Below are 21,447 nucleotides of genomic sequence, written 5' to 3'. Positions count from 1 at the left end.
CTACATGGATGACATCTCCATTTATTGTCACAACAACCCTGGGAGGCAGGGACTTTACTTGCCCAGGAAGTTTGTGAGGCTCTATTTGAACTCAGGTGTTCTCGTTGCTCTAGACCTTGGGCCACCTAGCTGCCAGTACAGATCACCACGGAAGATGCAGAAAGAAAAGGAGCGCCCCATCTGGCCCGCCCGCCCGCTTTGGAAAGGCACTGCTTATGGTGTCTAGTGGGTTGAACTTGTGTTCCACAGGACCCGATTTCAAATCCTATTTGGCCCTCAGTGGGCTATTTAATTTCTCCCAGCCTCAGTGGCCTCATTTATAAAATGGAGTTGATGATGATGACAACTACCACCACTTAGAGAGCAGGTTAAGACTTGCAAACCACTTAACCCAAACAATAACCTCTTTGATTTGTTGTGAGCATCCATGAGATAACATACATTTAAAACATGCCTCAGGAACATTAGATCCACATATAAATGGGAGGTGTCATTGTTATCATTAATGAAAATATGCCCTTTGGACACCGCTCTCCTAGAGAAAGTGCAAGCCTAGTTGTGTCTCTTGTACTGATAGTCTAACCCTCCAGGCTTGGCCTTGGTCCAATTCCTCCACCCTCCTCCACTCAAAAGGGGAATCCTTCCAATTCCTAAATAGGGAAGTCCCTGAACAGTTTCTGAGCCAGCATAAGGCACTGGGTGCTACGCAGGGAACAAACAGGCATCCCCTGGTGCTGCCCTTTGAAATGCCAATGTAGCTGTCAGCGCCATTTGCTTGGCCTGGACCAGAAGAAGGCCTGGCTCTGGGCGTCTTTCTCACTCTGCTCACCTCCATCTGCTCAGCAGCTGTTTCCCACATTTCTTGGGAGCCCATGTGCTCAGAGTAAGAAAAAGAAAGCCCCGTTGACTCTAGTTGGTATGGGGGAGGAGGGGGAGGAGCAGAAGGAGGAAAAGGAGTAATGATTTCAAAAAGGAAAAAGAAAGAAAGGAAGGCCAACGACACATTTAGAAACACCCAGAAGTACCAGAGGGGCCTCAGCTAGGACCAGGAGGCAGTGATTACCAGGCAAAATTCAATCTATGCTTTCTAAAAAAAAACAATGCAATCTTCTTTTTTGTGCTCTTTACATATAGAAATTTTTGTGATAGATTTTGTTTGCTGACTTTGTGACTAAAAAAAAAAAAGAAAGAAAGAAAAAGGAGATACAGAAAGCCCCAGCAGGGAGATCTTGAAAAGGATCGGGCCTAAAGTTCCTGGGCAGCGGAATTGTGACCAAGTGGATGACTGACCATTGAGGAGAAACCAAACCTGGGAACTGCAGTGTGCCCTCAGGGAGGCGCTAAGGTGCCAAAGAAACGGTGGCTCGGCACAGGAGACAGAATGTCCTCAAGCCCAGGACAGATCAAGGTGCCCAGAGCACCAGATGTGTCTGAGCCTACAAAGGGCCACAATACATGGATCCTGAGTATAGACATCAGATCCAGCTTCCTGACGCCCCTGGAGGTTCACCCTTGAATCAGAGTGAACAGTAAGTGAGCTCAGAGGCAGGGCCAGTGGCCAATAATTGTACGCACAGCTGCAGCAGGATGACCACACACAGGATAGACAGAAGAAATGTGTTAGGGACACACAATGAAGCCTCAGTTGAGCAAGGAGGCTCAGTCATGGGTCAATGAGATCAGACGAAGCAGCCCCACTGAGGTGGGAGTGGAGCTCTGTGGGACTGGAAAACACATGAGACAAACTACAGGCAGGTCTGTGATGAAAGAAAGGCTGTAGCCGGTCGATCAGTAAATAAACATTATGAAGTGCCCAGATATGCCAAGCACTGTCCAAAGTGTTGTAGGGCCTTGGGGGAAGGTTCAAGCAGGCGTGTAGTTAGACTCCAAACTTCTCATTCAGTTTAACGAACATCTATCAGGCACAAAGAATGTTTGAGGCCCTGTGTGCCGGCGACCCAAAGACACAACCACCATTTGTCGTCCTCAAGCAGCTTGCCTTCTATTCGGCCTTTGTGGGGAGAGCAGCATTGTCAGTAACGTTCTCTGACTTGCAGCTCAATCTAGAAGGTCCTCCCTAGAGACCATGGGGTACACAAAGTGCCATTTACCTTAGTCCTTTGGAGGCATGATTGAAAAGTTCAGAAGTGGACACAAACAGACCAATTCAAAACAAAATTAGACAGCAAACCTTCATAGCTTCAGGTCCAGTCCCCTTTTTGGCTCTTCTTTGGATACTGAAATACTTCTATTTATTGGTGGTTGTTTTGTTCACAATGAAAATGAAAACAAGACCAAAAAAACTCCAAACTCTTTAGAATTTTTTGTTCCTTGAAAAGAACACAGACATTTGGCCTCACTGGCCCAGAGCTATACCCATTGGCAGTCGAGAGACCAAGTTTCCCTTCTTGTTCTGCCACACTGTAGCTACCACCTGTGTGGCCACTGAGAAGAACCTTCTCTAGGCTTCAACCTCCTTGTTAATATAATGAAAGGGTACTGGACTCAGTGATCCCCTGCCAGCACTACACACTGAGGATGAAAACACTATAGAACATGTAACAATTCATCCTCATGTGCTCTTCTTCACTCTTTGGTGAACCACGACTCAACACTGGAGCAAATGGCAGGACAGACCAATGGTGATTCTCATCCCATTAGGCCGGCAAGGAGTTTTCTGATCTGAAAGAGCTGGGATTTGGCTGGCACCAGTGATTGTGATAAGGGGTGCCAGGGAAATGCAGTGACCTCTCACCTATTCAGTCCCATGACTATGGAAACTAACAGAAATCCAGTGACTAAACAAAACAGGCTCCTGGGCAGCTGAAAGATGATCCAAAGCACATGCATTAATTTCACATACACCCATACCAGAATAGTTCTCTGCCAGTGTTTACTTGCTCTTACTTGACTCACAATTATATCATCTTCTTGGGGAGCTCAATCAGTCGTGAATTCTCTTTATAGAGATGACTTCCAGATTTCTATATCCCGCCTTAGCCTCTCTCTTTGGCTCTGATGCTGTAGCTTCATGGTTTGCTCACCATATATGCTTGGATGCCCTGTTAGCATCTCAAATTCATCGCATCCAAAATCCCCTCCCTTAAACTCATTCCTCCTAGAGAATGCCCTTGGTAAGTCAAGGGCCCCACCAACCTTGCAGTGACCCAGGCTCCCAAAATCCAAAGGAAACCTGACTTTTCCCTCTCCTATCCCAGGCCCCTCATCCAGTCTGTTGACAGGGTGTATTGAGTCTATTCTGCCATGTCTCTCAAATCTGGCCCGTTTCTCCACTCAGCTGGGTAGCACCTCTTTCCAGACCTTTATTAGCTCTCCCTTGATCTCCTATAAGACACACTTCCTGGGTCTCTCTGTTTCTAGTCGATCCCTTCAATCCTTCCTCTATGCGGTGGCCAAAACATACTTCTGAAGTAGCCAGACAAACCACCTCACCACCTTGTTCCCACAGATTCCCTGGCCTGGCATTTAAGGCTTCTACAACCTTGCCCCAACCTCATTTCCCAGCCTCATTTCAAAATATTGTACTGAAAAATCCAGAAAGTAGAATCAGAGAGCCTTGGTTTGAATCTTGGTTCTGAACATGTACAGGACCTTGGACAAGTTGGTTAGCTGCTCTGGACCTCAGTTTCTCCACTTGTTAAATGAGAAGGTACTCAAGGCCCCCTAAGTTATCTTTCCTTCCCTGAATATGCTATTTGATGACACTTTTATGCACATCATGTTTCAGTCAAACAGCACTATTAGAACTCCAGACTTAACTCCATAATCTCTCCCCTTCTGCTGCCTCTGAGATTTTATCCAGGCCATCTTGCAGATGGAGAATCACTTTCCTCTTCACCTCTACCTTTCAAAATCTCGATCTGGCTTCAGGGACATCAAGGAAATCTTCATTAGGGCCTTCAGCTAGTAGGGTTCTTGTCCTTCTCAAACTGTGTGTTCTGACTTGTGATCATGTCCCACTCCCACTCCAATGAGATGTGAGCTCCCAGAGGCCAGACACCATTTGTAACTGTATGTCTGACACCCCAGCTCCTCTAGCAGAGTGACTGGCACATAGTACCTACTATGTAAAAGCTTACTGCCTCCCTAGCTCCTAGCAGAGTGCCTGGCACATAGTAGGTACTATGTACAAGCTTACTCCCTCCCTAGCTCCTAACAGAGTGCCTGGCACATAGGAGGTGCTATGTAAAAGCTTACTCCCTCCCTAGTTCCTTGTACAATGCCTGGCACATAGTAGGTGCTATGTAAAAGCTCACTCCCTCCCTAGCTCCTAGCAGAGTGCCTGGCACATAGTAGGTAATATGTAAAAGCTTACTCCCTCCCTAGTTCCTTGCACAGTGCCTAGAATGCCAGAAGACATTTGAGTGCTATATGATTGAATTAAAGAAGTTTCTGGCTCTCCGGCCCCCATCTCATTAAAAGTAACTCATTTGAAGGAGGGAAAATTATTAGAAATACTGGAAGGCATACAGAATGACAAATGACAGCCTGGCAAGAAAACCTATAAACTCACACATGGAGCCCATGGTCCCACCACAGGACGGTACTCGGCCTCCTCCGAGTTCCCAGTGATTACCCAAGGTACTCATCTGGCAAAGGTGAAAGCATGCCCCATCACTCCAGTTTAAGAAGGCAGAAGAGGAAGAGGCCTAGACCTAGAGGGGCCTCTTCCCTCCACATAATCACAACAGAACCAAGTGAGAAGCTTGAGGTATCAGGTGGGACTTGGGGAGGGGGCACCTTTTTACCTGAAAATGCTGGGGAAAGCCAGGGCTAGGGCAGTCTGAAGCCCAGGCCAGGGAGGCCCCCTCTACGGAGAGAGCTCTGCACCTGCTCCAACCTTCACTCAGCAGGTCAGGACTGACTTATTAAGGCTCTGTTGAGGCAGAGGCTTGACATCCCTTCCCATTCTAAGGTTTAAGGGAATCTCAGGTCCCTAGATCCATCAACTCCAGGGTGACCAAGGCTAAGATCCTTTCTCAACAACCATCCTCAAGAAGAAACAGGGATGAGCTGCTATTGTGATGAAGTAAGGTGGGGAGATGTGCACACACCTGAAGTTCATCCTCCCACTATCTTCTCTAATCAATGAAGATGTCACTAACCAAACTTGGGGAAACCTTGGGAGAGGCTGCCAGGGCAATGAAATCCTTTCCTTCGAGCTCCTTTTTCCCCCTCTCAATCACTGTTCCTTCCAAATACCTTTTTTAAGAAGCTAAAATATCTTCAATACCATGTCCTTCATTCTCCCATTCTTCTTACGGGGCATTTTTTATCATCTGTTTTTGAATGGAGCAATTGAGGCAGACGTATGGCTTACTGTATAGTTCACAGACTGTCAGCTGCTGAAACAAAAATAAAACCTGAGTACACCAAGTACTCCCCCTCAAAAAGCCAATGGACACCTTCTAGACTTAATTACCTGGACGACAGAGTTAAATGCTATTTTAATGGTACTGAAAATGTAACTGAATGAACCACACTTATTTGTTATACAATGAAAGTATAAGTCAAAAAATAAAGATGGATGGTCAGCTGTACAACTGGGGCCCAAACCTAGTACCTCATACAGAGAGGCAAGCAGGATGGAGTGGAGAGAGAACCAGTCCCAGATATCAAAATACCTGAGTTCAAGGCCTGACATCCCTAGCTCTGAGAACCTAGGCAAGCCCTTGAAACTCCCAGGGCCCTCAAGGAGTTATCCGAGACTCAGCTGCTGTACCAGCAGCAGAAATGTCCTCACCCAGACTTTGCTGTACTGATAACGTAGTCCCAGATCTGACTACCCCTCTCCTATCCCCCGAAAGATCCTCAATCCCTCCGCCTCAGGCCCTTGGCAGCAGCTCCATGTCTGCTCGTCTCTCCTCCTAAGGGGAAGAGCACCTTCAGGGCAAGCAGCCACCATCTCTCTCTTACTCACATTATCTCTCCTCCTAGGAGACAGTGAGGACTCTGTCTTGAGGTTATCCTTTAAATGACAGTATTCTTTTGCTGTATTTTGTGGTCTCGAGTACTGGGATGCAGCAGGAGACACCCTCAGCGGAACCAAAGCTGAACCAAAGGGCACTGGGCCACCCTAGGGCAAATGGACAAAGGGGGCCTGAGCCAGCCCCAATCTGATGCCAGCCAAGACTTGTGGGAGAAAACTGGCATCCGTGATGCTAATAGAGGTGGATGCCTAGAAAAGAAGGTGAGCAAACCACAGGCTGCAATGAGAGGGCCAACTGTGCCAGGGCCATCAGGAGAATGAGAGCAAAGCCCCAGCACACTGGGCAGATGGACAGACTCCCTGAGGTGAGGTCTGGACAAGAGCCATAAAGGATTAAAGAACGGGGATGAACTGCAATCTGTACCGCTGGAGGGAGCGGCTGTGTGAGGTAGAGCAAGGATCTCAAGCAGCCCTCCCTCACTGGGGGTATGTAGCACAGCGCCCTGCATGCAGGAGAAACCCAGAAGCTCCCACTTCTGCTGCACTTTAAGTGAGCCTCACAACAACCTTGTCAAGGAAGCGCTATTATTACCCCATTTTGCAGATGACAAAATGGAGGCTGAGAGATGTCCAGTAATCTGCTTCGGCTCACATGCCTAACAAATGTGACGCCCTACCGACTCCAAGGCCAACCCTAGCCTCTGCCCCATCCAGCTGCCTCTGAACCCAGTCCCACACCTGAACCGTCATTGTTACATGAACAATACTCACTCTTCCATCTTGACTTTGCATTGGCACCTGCAATCCAGGCTTAGAAACTACTGCTTGTCTTCTGGTAAGAAGTCAGATGGGTATGAGGCTAATTCTGAGCCAAGAGGGGCCCTACTGTTCCCCAGGCCTCTGCACAAGCCTGGGAGGCACTCACTCCTCACCTCCTCCAAAAAGACTCTTCCTTGCTGCCGAGTACAGCTCAGAGTCTTCCTCCTTCGTGCCCATGTTATTAGCGCTTCCCTAATTAGCACTCACTTGAAATTTTCAGATTCACATGAACAAACATTTCAAACTTGAAAGGCCACTTCTCCCCCAACTTCTCCATTTTACACATAAGGAAAAAGGCTCAGATTGGTGAGGGGACTTACCCAAAGCCACACAGCTAGGGCCTAGGAGGTCCGGGATTGGAACCCAAATCCTCTGCTTCTTCCTCTAGCCCCCTGCCCAGGGTACCACGAAGTCATCTGTTACTTTGTACATATTCTGTTTGATTGATTTCCATGTAGATGGTAAGCCCTTTGAGGACAGGAAGGGTTTGTTTTCTTTTTCCTTTCTCTCCCCAGGCCCTAGCACAGGACCTTGCAAAAAGGAGATGTTTAATAAATACACAGTGATTCATGAGCTCACAGATTTAGAGCTAGAATGACCAGAAGCCATGATCTAGTTCAACTCTCATTTAAAAATAAAAATATTTTTGATGAAATATTTCTCAATTACATGTAAAAAATTATATATATATATATATATATATATATATACACATACATACATATGTATATATGAAAATTTTGAGTTCCAAATTTTATCCCTGCCTTCTACTTCTTCCTCCCTCTCACCTTGGGAAGGTAAGCATTTCAATTTTGATTACACTGATTTCCATGTTGTAAAATTCAGTCATGTTTCAAAACACACGCACACACACAAATAAAAGAAACCGATAAAAAGAAAGTTTCAAAAGCGAGCTTCCATCTGCATTCAGAGGTCATCAGCTCCCTCTCTGGAGCTGGGCAGCATTTTTTTCATCATGGGTCCTCTAGAGCTGTCTTGGATCACAGGCTTGATCATGGTAGCCAAGTCTTTCACGGCTGATCGTCATGTCAATATTGCTGTTCCTATGGCCAGTGTTCTGATTGTGCTCATTTCACTCGGCATCAGTTCATGCAAGTCTTCCCAGGCTTCTCTGAAATCCTCCGGCTCACCATTTCTTACAGCACAACAGTATTCCATCACAACCATACATCACAGCTTGGTCAACCCTCCCCCAGCACATAGGAGCTGCTTTAAATAGTTTTATGCAGACTCCTCTTTTCCCCTTTCTTTGCTCTCGTTGGGAAACAGACCTCTAGTGCTATTGCTGGGTCAAAGGGCACACCCATTTCATAGGCCTTCGGGCATGCTTCCAATCACTCTCTAGAATGCCAACCCTCCCATTTTACAGAGAAGGAAATTAAAGGCACAAAAGTGAAATAACTTATCCAAGGTCACATGGAGTAGGAAATAGCAAAGCCAAGATAAAGACCACGTCTCTGAGTTCCACATTGAAGGTTTCTCTATGTCCCACTGGGCCTCCTCCAAAGACCACCCCCCCAAGCAATGGAGACTGCACCATGATCACATGGTCAGGTAGCACTTGGTGCCCAAAAGGCATGTCATGTGAAAAGAAGAATGGCTAAATCCCTGTCCCTGAGGAGGGAAACAACATCTCTACAGAGAATCACATCAGGACGGCAGCCCTAGCAGGCCCAGGTGAGGGAAGGCTGGGGTGATGGGCCTTTGTGAGCTGTGCCCGGGGTCCCAGAGTCAGGAGCTAGCTGTTAGGGGAAATCTAAAGCCGTTCATTACTTGTGAATAAGCACAGCACAGGATGTCAGTAAAGGCTGCCACAAGCAACCCTATTAATAACACTGTGTCCAAATAACAAATGCTTTTCACTGTCCCTAAAAGGTCCACTGAGGCAGAGACTAGACTTCGGCTGAGGAGAGAAAATTGAGCACCTCTCTTCTCTGTCCTCAGCTTCTAGCCATTGCTATTATGTACATAATTAAGGGCTCAGAACTGGGGCCCTTCTAAAAGGTGCCAGGTGGCCAGTTCTTTCTAGGATCCTTTGCCTCCCAACCCCCATCCTGGGCAGACATGCCAGTGTAACCTTCAGATAAACCTACACAAGTGGCCAATTTGTGATCAGGATGGGGCTTGGGGTGGGGGGCGGGAATGCCTTTCTTCTGAAGAGGTTCAGAAAGCCTTTTCAGCAGGCTGCCTATTAAGAATTGCTAAACATCCTTCACAAAGTAGGTTAGAACCTGCCTCTTCAGAACAGCCCCAGCATCACCTTCCCAGGGCATGTGCTCCCCAGATGCTGGGCACCTACTTTTATTCTTTAATTAAGGTCACAAGAGATTGTTAGAGAAGGACAGACAACGATGAAAGGTTATTCTGTCCCCTCCTCAGAAGGAACGAGTGTGAATCCTACACAAATCACAACCATCCCTCCTGGCCCGCTCCTCCCCAAGCGCACATATGCTGATCTTGGCAATCAATTAAAGTGAATATTTAGGATAAATACTTATCTTTTAAAATCAATTAAATGCCAGCAGCTTTATTAAATATCGAATGGACATCCCCTATCAGTTTTCAAATAAAATGAAATGTCCAGCATCATATTCCAAATCTCATTCAATCAGCAATCATTTATTAAACATCTATTATGCGCTAAGTCCTGTCTGTCTCTTTGTGTCTTTTCTCTCTGTCTCTGTCCTTCTATTTCTGTCTATCTCTGGCTCTCAGTTTGGGCAAACCACTTGCTTTTAGCGACCTTGATTTCTTCTTCTGTAAATTTAGGAGAGCAGGCATGGTGAAGTGGATAGATCAGTGCATGTGGAGTCAGAAAGAAATGGCCTCCAATCCGGGCTCAGGCACACACAGCCTGGGTGACCCTGTCCAAGTCACATAACCTGGGTCTCAGTGCCCCTTCTTTAAAATGAGGGGGTTGAGCTCTCTGACCTCTAAGGTTCCTTCTCATTCTACACTTATGATTTGATGATCCCTGCCTCAAGGAGCTTACTTTCTACAGCATAAACAAGTAGATGGATAAGTACAAAATAAATATGCAGCAAATCCTGTCCCTGACACACGAGGAATGTGCGAGCTTGGGTAAATTACTGTACCTCTCAATGTGCCAGGTAATTCTCAGACACAGAGAGGTGCTGACCCACAGTTCCCTCACCTAGGAGTGCGCCGTACCAGGGACGCCACAGGTCCAGTCCATCCGCAGGAAACACAAAGCCATGTAGGCAGCACAGTGGATAGAGCACTGGGCCTGGGGTCAGGAAGACTCTTCTTCCTGAGCTCAAATCTGGCATCCTACTTACTAGCTGTGTGGCCCTGGGCAAGTCACTTCACCCTGTTTGCCTCAGTTTCCTCATCTGCAAAATAAGCTGGAGAAGGAAATCTCAAACCGATCCAGTATCTCCACCAAGAAAACCCTAAATAGGGTCACACATTGTGGGACATGACTGAAGAACAAAGCATCCACCCCCAGCACTAACAGCTGGAGGGAATCAGGGAGAGCCTGGAGTAGGAAAGACCGGGCATACTACAGCCGACCTTTCAAGTGAAGGAGAAGGAGCCAACCTTGAATTGGACATGCTGGGCACCCACCGACCCCTAAAGTTGGGTGGGAACACTGGCCCACACAATGCCCAGGGGCTAGGTGCCCCCACTTTGGCATTAAGTCACTGAGTTTGGGGGGGGTGCGGGGTTAAATGAGCTAAACCAAAATTCAAAGGCTGCAAAAGCAACCCAGAGCCCAAGGAGCAGACATGCCTTCTCCTGGGGATGAGAAAGCCCCGGGTTAGGAAGGTGGGAGCCCAGGGATCTGCCCAGCTGGCGTCCCTCCCCCCCAAGAGGGAGCTTACAAGCTCCTGTCACTCTGTGGCCAAGTCCAACCCAGGCAGAAAATAGGGGATTTGCAAGTCAAAGGTCAGTCCTCCCCAGGCCCCGAAGCAGCCAGGCAGGGGTCCCAGGCAGCTGGGCCAGATGCCCCCTAACCTCTTCCGAACAATGACCACCCCTGGCTCCACTATAGGAACTACACAGTGGGCCCCTCCTCAGCCTTGGGAAAGCGCAGCTGTTCCGTGTCCCTGGCCCCGCGGGCGAAGGCTCAGACCCCCCAAGAGCCCCGCGTTGCCAAGGCTTTGTGCACAAATGACGGAGCGAACAAAGGGGCCTTAGCTTCCACCCCACCTTCCCAAGCCACTTCAGTCCACCCTAAACATCTGGCGCCAGTCCGGGACAAGGGCTTCTCTGGAGGAATGGCCCGGCTGGTCTCCCCGGCTGGGGGGAGGCGGCACTTCTCTGGAGCCTCACCCCCCCCGGGGGGCACTCGGCATCCCACCGGGCGCAGGCCCCCTGGCCCAGGGCAGCAGGGTGGATTTACCTCAGGCCAAAGCAAAGCAAACGAGCCTAGGGGGTGCAAGTGATCGCTCCGCTCGGCCCTTTTCTGGGCCTGAGGGGCCTTCCAAAGTCAAGTTCGTCTCCACTGCTCTCCCAGCCTCCAGGAGGGGCCCCCAGGGTCGGGGGGAGGGACAGTGCCAGCCTCTCTGCTTTTCAGGCCAGGACGTCCCAAGTGTCAACTTTTTGAAAAGCCTGGAGCCCTGAGGAGAGGTCTTCAGCAGGCCCCAACTCTGCTGCCGGCGACGGGACACCAGGCAGCGAGGAGCCGGGGGTAAACACCCAGTACTGGGGCCACCCCCCGCCCCCACTCCCACTCCCCGGGGCTCCCAGATTTCAAGTGAGAGTGGAGTTCTGGGGACTCCGAGCCTTCCATCACCCCCGTCCCTGGCTCGAAGGGGTCACCCCCAGGGGGACTCCCTGGGCCAGCGCCCTGGGGCGCCGAGAGAGAGGGGGCGGGGACCCTTACCTTCTTTCACTCCAGGAAGCTTGGACTGGTCGATGCTGATTTCAGCCATGTTGGAAGCGCTGCCTCCTCTCTCCGGCTCCTGCTTCTGCCTCGGTAGGGGCTGTGCTCACGGTGGGGATCCCGGAGAGCCGCCCAGCCCGGCTCGCTCAGGGAGGAGGAGCGGACAGCTGGTGCTGGAGAGCAGCCCCGGGCAGAGGTTCCGGAACAAAGGCGGCCAGGAGGGCAGCAGGAGGCGAGCAGGCTGAGGGCCCCCACCTTTTTCCTCCACCTCTTCCTCCTGGTCGGCCTCGCCCTCCCTTTGCTCGCCTCGCAGCACTAGGGAAGCCGCAGCCACCTGGACCACCTGCTCATCCTCTTCTCCGGCTCAGCTCCCCATTGACACAAAGTAACAGGAGCCAGGAAATTGACACAAAGCGTCCGGTACGGCGAGAGAGAGGGGACAGAAAACTGGCCGGGAAAGACCGCGACTAGGGAGGCGGGGAGAGCTGCAGGTTTAAACCGCAGCTGCTGGTCTGGCCGGGAGGACGGCGCGAACGGCCGCAGCCTCCCGGCCTAGCCTCCCCTGCAGGCTCCTTGGTGCTACTGCACCCCCAGTCTGGAACCAGCCCGAGCTGCCCTGGGAGTGCGCTGAGGGGCACGCGGGGCTGGGGGTGGGGGAGTAGGGGGGAGAAAGGGGACGGAGTGGGGGGAGCTAGGGAGGTGGGTTGGGAGGCGGGGCTAGGGTCGGGGTGGACAACCCTCCTAGCTAAGCAGTCACTTCCCCCCTTCCCGAGGGATTAGTCCCTTCTCTCCACCCAGAGATCCCTCCTCCTGAGTGGGACAACTTCAAACCCTGGTACTCAGGGCGGGCGTGGTGCCACCGCCCTCCTCAAGGGAGGCCAGCCTAGGACCCACAGAGAGGGAGCAAAGGGAATTCCTGTAACCCAGAGGACAGCTGGGGATCAGGACACCTCTTCTCCAGGCTGGAAGCCCCCACTTCTGCTAAGCAGGAGCACTGGCTGCGGGAGGGGGTCAGAGGCACGCCTTCAAACCCTGCCTGTGACGCGTATTTGCGTGTGTGACTTTGGGCAAGTCACAAACGTCTATGGAGCTCAGCTTCCTCTATGGAATGGGGGAGCGGTGGAGGAGGAGGAGTGGGAGTAGGTAACCCCTAAGGGCCTAGAGGTAAAGTTCTGAACCTCTTTTTGTGTCATGGAGCCCTTGGGCGATCAGATCAATCTTCCTGAATCTTTGGAGCGCTTCTCAGACATATTTAAAATGCATAAAATGAGGAAGGGAGGGAGGGAAGGAGGGAGGGGAAAAGCATGGGGACCTGAGGCCTAGTCCTGGTCCTGGCCTAGACTGTCAGCAAGTGAAGCCCCCTCTCTGAGACTGTTTCCTCATCTGTAAAATCAGTTGGCTGGACTAATTTCTAACCATGCCCAGCAGGAAGATCATAGATCTTGGGCCAAACAGGCCTCCAAGGCCACCTAGTCCAGCCTTTTCACATGACCAATGAGGAAACTGAGACCCAAGTCACACAGATAAGTGTCAGAGGCAAAATTTGGACCCACGTTCTTCTGCCTCCTTCCACTGTACCATGTTGCTTCTCAGTCCTATGTTTTCTACCTTTTCTACCGTATTTCACATTCTTTCTATTCTCTCTGTACAGCCAAAGTTTAAGATTAGTTTGTCTCTGAATGTGACATATATATCATTTCCCACCTCCATACCTTTGCCAGGCTTTCCCCTATTCCGGGCATGCAATTCCTTCATATGTGCTTGGTAGGATCTAAGATCCCTGAGGCTGGGACCTGGATCGTTGATTATTACCTTTGTGCCTGACCAGTGCCTTGCACGTGTACATATTTGTGTGTATACATCTGTGTATATACAGTAATAAATGTGACATATTAATAATGAATTAACAATTTCTTTAACAATAATAAATTGTGATATAGTATTTGTAACATAGGATTATATAATGTAAACGTGTCTTATTACATTTATAATGGTGCAAACAATACCTTACAACTGCACTGACTTTTGGCTCACACTGTATATCCCTAACGCCTATAAAATCTGGCTTCTAATCCCATCTCTTATTACTCTTGTGACCTTGAGCGAATCTATTTCCTCTGGGACTCAATTTCCTCATGTGTATATAGGGTTGGGAGGTGGGAGGGCTTTCATCATTGTGGGGAGAATCCTGCTTAAAGCCCGCTCCAATGCAGATCTGCTGCTTATCTATAACTCAGAGTCTTAGAAAGGAGCCTCAGGCGCTATGAGGTTGTAACTCCCCTAGGGTCAGAGCACTTATATGCACCCTTTAAAGCCAGTGATTCCTGTGTCCAGGCTAGCATTCTGTCTAATCTGCCAAGCTGTCTTTCTCATTAGAACCTTCCATGTACTGTAATAGGTCCCTAATTAATGTTTGTTCAGTGAAAGGCAGTGTAACTGAGTGGAAAATCCACTGAGTTCAGAGCCAGGGGAACTGACTTCATACTTACTGTCTATGTGACCTTGAGTAAGTCATTCATCCTCTAAATTACAATCTCTTCACATGTCAAATGAGATTGGTCTATGTGTCCACTAAGGTCCCTCTAAATCTCTGTGCAAACTTTCACTCCGAGTCAATGATATGGACCACTCTTCTCTTTGGGGGAGATTGATTGCACAATGCTCGGTGCCTGCATGAGGGGCAGCTAGAGTCGGCAAGAGGGAAGAGATAGTTTGAGGCTCTTCTGGCTTCCAGCTTCAAGAAAAAAGCAAAAGAATATTGCAACCTTTCTTCAAGTCACTGAAAGGAGAAAAAGACTGCAGGAGGAAGCCAACATGAGGGAAGCTGACAGTCTCTATCATGTCCCTAACCCATCACTCCAGTAGTCTCACTCCCTAGGAGAGAGCTCATTCAATCTGGTTGCCTGGCATGAACTCTCATGTCTATTTTCTCTGATTTCTGTTTTGCTATTGACTTGGATAAATGAGTTTCTGTGTTATTTTCTATGCGCATTCACTGTTGAACGGGCATCTGCTGGGAAGGGGGTCTGGATGTACAAGTTGGTGTGTTCCTTTCCTGTTAAGAAATAGAGACCAGGAGTTCATCTTAAACCTAAAAATTAAATGCTCTGCACTAATATTTGAAGGAGCAGAGGAATATAGCTCTTGTTTGGTACTCCCTTTCTCTGAGGAAAGCACAGTGGCCAGGCTCTGGACCAAGCCTCTTGTTTCCTTTTCTGGTAGGAATCATTCTCCCTTGGACAAGAGTGGAGGAGGAGTTGCTAGAGATGCCAATTCTTGCCTCTCTGAGTCACCTCTAGACAGATCCATGTGGACATACATAACCTTCATGGGTAAAACAAAACATCATCCACTCAAGCCTATCAATTACGTATTGTATTGGGAATGTTTTCGTGCAAGTCAAGAGGTGGAAGGAACCTTAGTGATTAACCAGTGCATTCCTGTGACCCTTTGAGACAAAGAAACTTTGGCCCATGGAGACTTCCCCAAGGTCCTAAGATTAACACACAACAGCATGGGGTCTGTAAGACTGGAATCCAGGCTTCCTCACTCCCAAGCATGTCAAGTTTTGTCTGCTAAAATAGTAATAGAACAAAATGAACCAAATTGGGCCAAAGTTAAGAAATGAGGCTGGATATGTTGAGAAGCCGGAAAATAGACAATATTGAGGTGACTAAATGAGGTTGGGCAGGAGGGAGGAGAGAGTGAGGTGGGGAGAAAAAATAGAAAAAAGCAGGTCAGGGAGTGTCAGACAGCTTTCCTGCCTGTGCAATCCCAGATTCAGATGACCTGTGTCTTGAGGAATTTGGGCCTGGATGGCCCCGAGAGAGAAATACATTTGGGCATGAACATTCTTGAAGCCTGACATCTTGGTCCTAGCAAGGAATGGCGAATACTCATTATGAAAACATGAACACTTTAGTAGAGTGGGAACTGAAAAAAGCAGGTTTTATAGCTGGTTTGTTTGAAAGTGATCAGCCATACAGACAGGGCATCACTGAGATAGATGCCTACCTCCATGGGTGGCATAGTCCACCATCAGGTTTGGCTTGGCCTCCAAAATAGCCTCTGTTAGAAGTTCCTCTTATCATTGTCCTTCCTTTCCAAGAAACCACAGGAAAAAGGGTCCATATCTCACCTAGCAGGGTAGAAGTGCCTAGTAACATCTGAGCGCCCACTAAATTATCCGACTGAGTTAATCAGAGAGCCCAATGGGACCTTGAACCACTGGGATGTAAACAACTCGATGTCAGCACTATTTTTCATTTTGTCTTTGTCTCCTCAGCACCCCATGCTATACTTAGTCCATGGTGCAATCAGCAGATGCTTAACACATCCTTGTTGGACTGGAATGGGCCAAAGAGAGAGCAGGCTCAAAGGTGCAGGGCAGCCACGATACCTAATTTGTGATGGAAGAATGATGAAAAACTATTGCTCTGAAGATGGTGGCTGCAAATAAGGGGATGTCTTGAATGGGAGCATCATATTGGTAAATCTTGGGCAGTTGGGGATAATATGAGTTTGGGAAGAGTACATTTTATTGGAAGATGAAAATAGCATGATTCACTGAATCTCAAAAATGGAAGAGATCTCAGCAACAGCATTCATCCGGTCCAATCTACACCCAGCAAAACTTCAATGACCTCTGACGAGTCACCATCCAACTTGCTGCCAGAAGCTCCTAGCGAGGGCAAATACACCAACTGCTGCTGCAGCCAGTTCCACTCCAGGATAGTTCAATATAAAGAAGTCATTGACACTGTTATTGTTGTCATGGTTTTTGTAATATTTTTAATTACATCGAGACAAAATTTGAGGCTTTTCCATTTCTACAAACCTTTCCCTAGCCTGGTAGCGAAACCTCTGAAGTTTAATCAATCTACTACTCATGAAGCATTTATTAAGCACCTGCTGTGTGCTAGTCAATGTACTAAGTCCTGGGCATGAAAAACAAAAACGGTGCATTCTCTGTTCTTAAGGAGTGGAGACATACAAATGTACATAAAAATCATGTGTGATGAGGGCTAGGGAAGATAAAGGTAAATCCGGCCAATGCAGAGCATGGATAAATATACAATCTGGGATCTGATGCACCCCAACTCCATGGGAACCTGCACGTTCCCCCTTTGCATAGAGTAGGAGGAGAGCTCTTTTGCCACCACCAGGGGTTTCTCAGGGACAGGTCATGGAGGATCTAGGACAGCTGTAGCTGGGTAATGTCTCCTTCAGCCTTCCGTATCTGAGAGAAGTGTGAGGCTAGAATTATATTTATCAATGACACATCAAATATACAATCAAATATTCTTGGTGGGGCATCTAATACCCTCAAAATAAAAGGTACTTTTCTTCCCACAAGTAGAGTGCAACCCTTAGCTTAGCATCAAAAGCATAGTTCCCTCCTACCACACTGATTGCACAAAGGAACAACAAAAACAGCTAGTGAACACCTTCTCCAAAGTAAGCAGTGAACAGAAATCAGGAAAGTTATAGAGACCGGTATAGACTAGAGAATGCATAAGAGTAAATGAGCTTCTTAGGAGCAAGGTCTTACCTGGGGAGTCTCCTTCTTGAAGTCCCAAAGATTACGTGCACTGGAATCAAGGGGCATGGGTGTGGCCAGCTTCTCCACATGTCTGTACATCAGGGGAGATTTCCTGCCTGCCCCTCAAAAAGCTAGACTTGCCTCTCTCAAATGCCTCTCCTGGAGTCCTACAACAAGCCAAAGTCACATGTCCTTCGGGTATACTACACTCAGCACTGATGTTGAGAAATCTGTGCAGCATCAGTGCAACATCTTAATCATCTTCTCTTCCATTTGTGCAGGCTAAACGGCTGCTTCACAGTGCTGACCTTCAGGGACACTGACCCAGACTTGAGGGGGTAGGGAAATATATACAAATACAGCTGAGATTTGGTGGGGCGGGGGAGTGTTGCACTGGCACCCAAAGAGATCAAAGAAAAGTTTTTTGTAGAAGGTAACAAACTGGAAACTCTATTGAACAGAGATAAGGAAGAAGTACATTCTGTCATAGGGGACAACCTGGACAAAAGTAAAGAGGCAGGAAGTAAAATATATGTCGGCAACAGCAATACCAGATTAGCTGCATGGCATGTTGGGCAAAGAGGAAAAATGCACAGTAAGCCTGAGAAAGAAGGCTGGAGCCAAATTGGAAGGGCTTAAAATGTGAAACAAAGGTTTTATTGGATCCTAGAAGCCATGAGGAGATGCTGGAGCTTGTTGACTAAGAGGGGGACAAAGTCAGACCTGAACTTTAGGGAAAAAATAAATTTGGCAACATTTAGATATTTATTAGAGAAGGCTGAGATATGAAGCAGGGAGATCAATTAGGAGGCTACGGCTATGGTAAGAGAGAGGTGAGGAGGGCTTAAACAGAAGTGGTGGTGATGGGAATAGAGAAGGGAGCACTGAGAAACGTCTGGTGGAGGTAGAAACAGGAAGAGCTGACAACAGATATGATATTTGAGGTGAGAAAGAGTGAAGGAAGGAAACTAATTCCTCAATTTTGAGCCTGGGAGACTGGAAGAACAATATCGCCCTCACCAGAAATAGAGAAGTTGGGAAGAAGGTGAGTGTCATTCAAAGATAATGAGTTAGTTTTAGAGAAGTTGAAGTTGAGATGTCTGGAGGATGTGTGGTTTGGGCCCTTGGTGATGGTGTGTCTCTGGATGGCAATATACAAATGCATGTATAGACTATATGTGATTAGTCTACATTAGCCTAGGACAGGATATGGAGATCTGAGTCACTTGTATTGAGATGATCACAGAACCGTTGGGAGTTGATGATATCACCAAGTGAGAAGGTATAGATAGAAAAGAGGAGCCGGGATAGAGATTTGTGGGACAGTGTGAAAAACAGATTCCAAGGATGCTGAAGAGCAATTGAATTGGAAGGGGAATCAAGAGAAGCAGTTACAAGAGCTGAGAAAGAAGAGAGTAGCCAGGTGAGATGGTTCCAATATATTTCCTGTAGAGAGGTCAAGAAGGATGAAGACTGAGCTTCTGAGCTGAAGACTGTTCCTTTCTCTGTCTCCATTGGAGCACTGGTGACTTCATCAGCACCTGCTGGTTTACTCATCCTCTTTATATAGATGACCCACGGATCTCTCTGTGTTTTACAGAAAAAAAGATACTGAGGCAGGTGAAGGTTAAGTGACTTGCCCAGCTCATGTCAGAAGGCAGATCTGAACTCACGTCTTCCCGACTCCAGGTTCAGTGCTCTTTTCTTGGCATAGCCTAACTGTGTAACTTCTCGTAGAGAAAAGCAACCTAACTGCCTCCCAGTACGCTATGACGCGATATGGCATGACATAATACATTATGTATAATGTGGTGTGACATGTGATACGATGTGATGTGATGTGACCCAACATGACATAACACAACATAATGTGACATGATGTGCTGTGATTTGCATTAGATAACAGCCCACTACAACACAATAGATGCAGTGATGCTTTTGCTACTGCTTGTAGTCAGTGTTTTGCTAAAAGGCTGCTCTTTCTTGTTCTCCCCTTCTTCCTTTTTAAGATGTGGGCAAAAAGGAAAGAGCCTAATTTCTGATCTAAATTTTGCTAGTGTGGAATTACCAATATGAACAAGAAAGTTTGCAAAATTTGGAATGACCGAAAGTCTATAGTCATCTAGATGGACTCATTTTAAGTAGAACATGAGGTCTTATGTTAGATAACTTGAACATTTACTTTACTTCTATCAAATGTTCAAATAAACCTTTTGTTCTCCAAGTCCTTGAATTCCAAAAAACAGTGAGAGCTTTTCCAATCCCCCTCCCCTGAAGAATTATGGTCATAGCTGGAATGTTTCTTATGCCCCAGGGTCTCTGAGCAGACCTAAGAGCTGAAGTTACTATGAGTAATAAATACAGACACTCTAAAAGGACTTGGTTGTTTGACCTCAGAACCCTGAGCTCCATGAGGCTTTAGTTTTAGAAACAAAAAAGACTGAGACAGAGGGGGCTGGGTCAGGGATAGTTTTCCCCCTCTACACTAGGAGAAAACTGGGAGACCATTCTCAGGTTGCCCTGCTAGCTGGTGGACAAGAATTTTGTGCTTCACATAGACTGGATCACCCATCAATAGGATATGTAAATCCTTCAATACAGGTAAGGGCATCCCTCAAACAGTATCCGTGTCAGAAGCAGTAGCTCCCTACAGCCTGGGTGTTGGTGAGACCACAGATACTCCAGTAAATATGGCTTCAGATCACCAGTCTTGGGGTCTGAACTATCTTTCAGAAAACGGTTTTCACTAAATAGTAGGGAAAATGGACAGAAAAGCCTCCTCATTTCTTGTCCCTTCTCAGCTTCCATGAACCAACACCAAGTCTATGTTTCTGTCATCTCAGCTTGAGATCGCATGAGCTGTTTGGGCTGTCATAGCACGATGTTGACTCATATTGACTTTTTTTTCCTCTAAAATCTTCAAGATCTTATTTTTTTCCTCATAAAACTTGCTAAATCCAGTTTTTCTGTTCTGTAAATAGACATTTGATTTAAAAAAATCTGAGTGTAGGATTTTACTTTTATCTTAATTAAATTTCACTGTATTTGAATTGGCTGGTGATTCATGATTGCTGAGATGCTGGTGGAGGGGAGGGAGTTACTAATTGTGTAAGCCATTAGGGGATATAATTCACAATGTCCTGGACTCCTGGGTCAATGCCTCAGGGCAGATCCTAGACCTAGACAATATGGCCATTTCAGGGTCACAGATGCTCATATGTTTTGACCTGCAGGAGAGAGGCCTTGCTCAGAACAGAATGATTGCCTTGTCACCCTGAGGTCACAAGCAGGCTGATGTGAATCAGTGAGGAAACTGGCAGCTTCCAGCCTGGAATATTTCAAGTTGAGAAGTTTCCAGATGTGTGTGGGGGAGGGGCAGTAGAGAAGAGCCAGGGCAGAAAAATAGGGATGTCAGGCTGGAGGAGGGGACATGATCAAGTAATACAATCTGTGGATAGTTTGGATAAAGAAAGACTAGGTCAGAAAAGAGAGAGGAAAGAAGAGGGAGGAAGGGAGTTAAGGAGGGAGGGAGCAAGAGAGATAATTTTTCTGAATTACAACATGTGTCCTTTCTTCGTCTCTCCAGCTATTTGTGCTCTCCCCCTGAAATTATTTTATATTTATATCTCTGTTTACATGTTGCCAGCTTAGTGTCTGGCATAGTCCCTTCATAGAGTAGGCTGTTAATTAATGCTTGTTGCATTTCAGTGGGTTGAGTTATCTTCCTTTAACCACCAAGTAGTGCTTCTGACCAAGTTCCTGACCCTCTTCAGACATAAGAGCCAGGTGCTCTTAATTGTATTCCTCCCCCCCAATTATTCTCTCATAGTTATAAAGTTATTTTTTAAAGTTTTTAGGATTTGTATTGGAAGTTTTGAGTTCCAAATTTTACGCCTCTCTCCCTTCCCCCCTCCCTGAGATGGTGAGCAATCAGATATAGGTTAAAATGGGCAGTTATATAAAACATTTCCGTATTAGTCATTATGTACAAGAAGACTCAAATAAAAGGAAAAAAATGAAAGAAAGTGAAAATCACATGTTTCGGTCTGTATTCAATCAATACAAGTTCTCTCTCTGGAGGTGGATGACACACTTCATCATCAGAACTTTGGGATTGTCTTAGGTCATTGTTTTGTGGAGAACAGCAAAGTTGTTCACAGTTCTCCATCAAACAACATTGTTGTTACTGTGTACAAGATTCTCCTGGTTCTGTCCGCTTCACTGTGCATCAGTCCATGTAAGTCTTTCCTGTCTTTTTTTCTGAAA

General features: G+C 47.1%; 1 protein-coding gene across 2 annotated transcripts in view; it reads right to left on the bottom strand.

Moving 5' to 3' along the window:
* The window catches only part of CCDC50 (coiled-coil domain containing 50), a 99,833-nt gene extending 87,576 nt beyond the window's left edge, over positions 1-12,257 (bottom strand). The window contains exon 1 of one of the 2 annotated variants that reach the window (XM_036753871.1): positions 11,640-12,257. In XM_036753871.1, coding sequence (XP_036609766.1) covers positions 11,640-11,688 — 49 coding nt within the window. In that variant the 5' untranslated portion in view covers positions 11,689-12,257. The remainder of the gene's footprint in view (positions 1-11,639) is intronic. The other variant, XM_036753872.1, reaches the window with a different exon arrangement.
* Between the last annotated feature and the right edge of the window lie 9,190 nt (positions 12,258-21,447).

The sequence above is a fragment of the Trichosurus vulpecula genome, chromosome 4 (genome assembly GCF_011100635.1).
Source record: "Trichosurus vulpecula isolate mTriVul1 chromosome 4, mTriVul1.pri, whole genome shotgun sequence".
Classification (NCBI taxonomy): Eukaryota; Metazoa; Chordata; class Mammalia; order Diprotodontia; family Phalangeridae; genus Trichosurus; species Trichosurus vulpecula.
The sequence above is the reverse complement of the archived record's forward strand: the minus strand, read 5'-3'. Positions and strand labels throughout refer to the sequence as shown.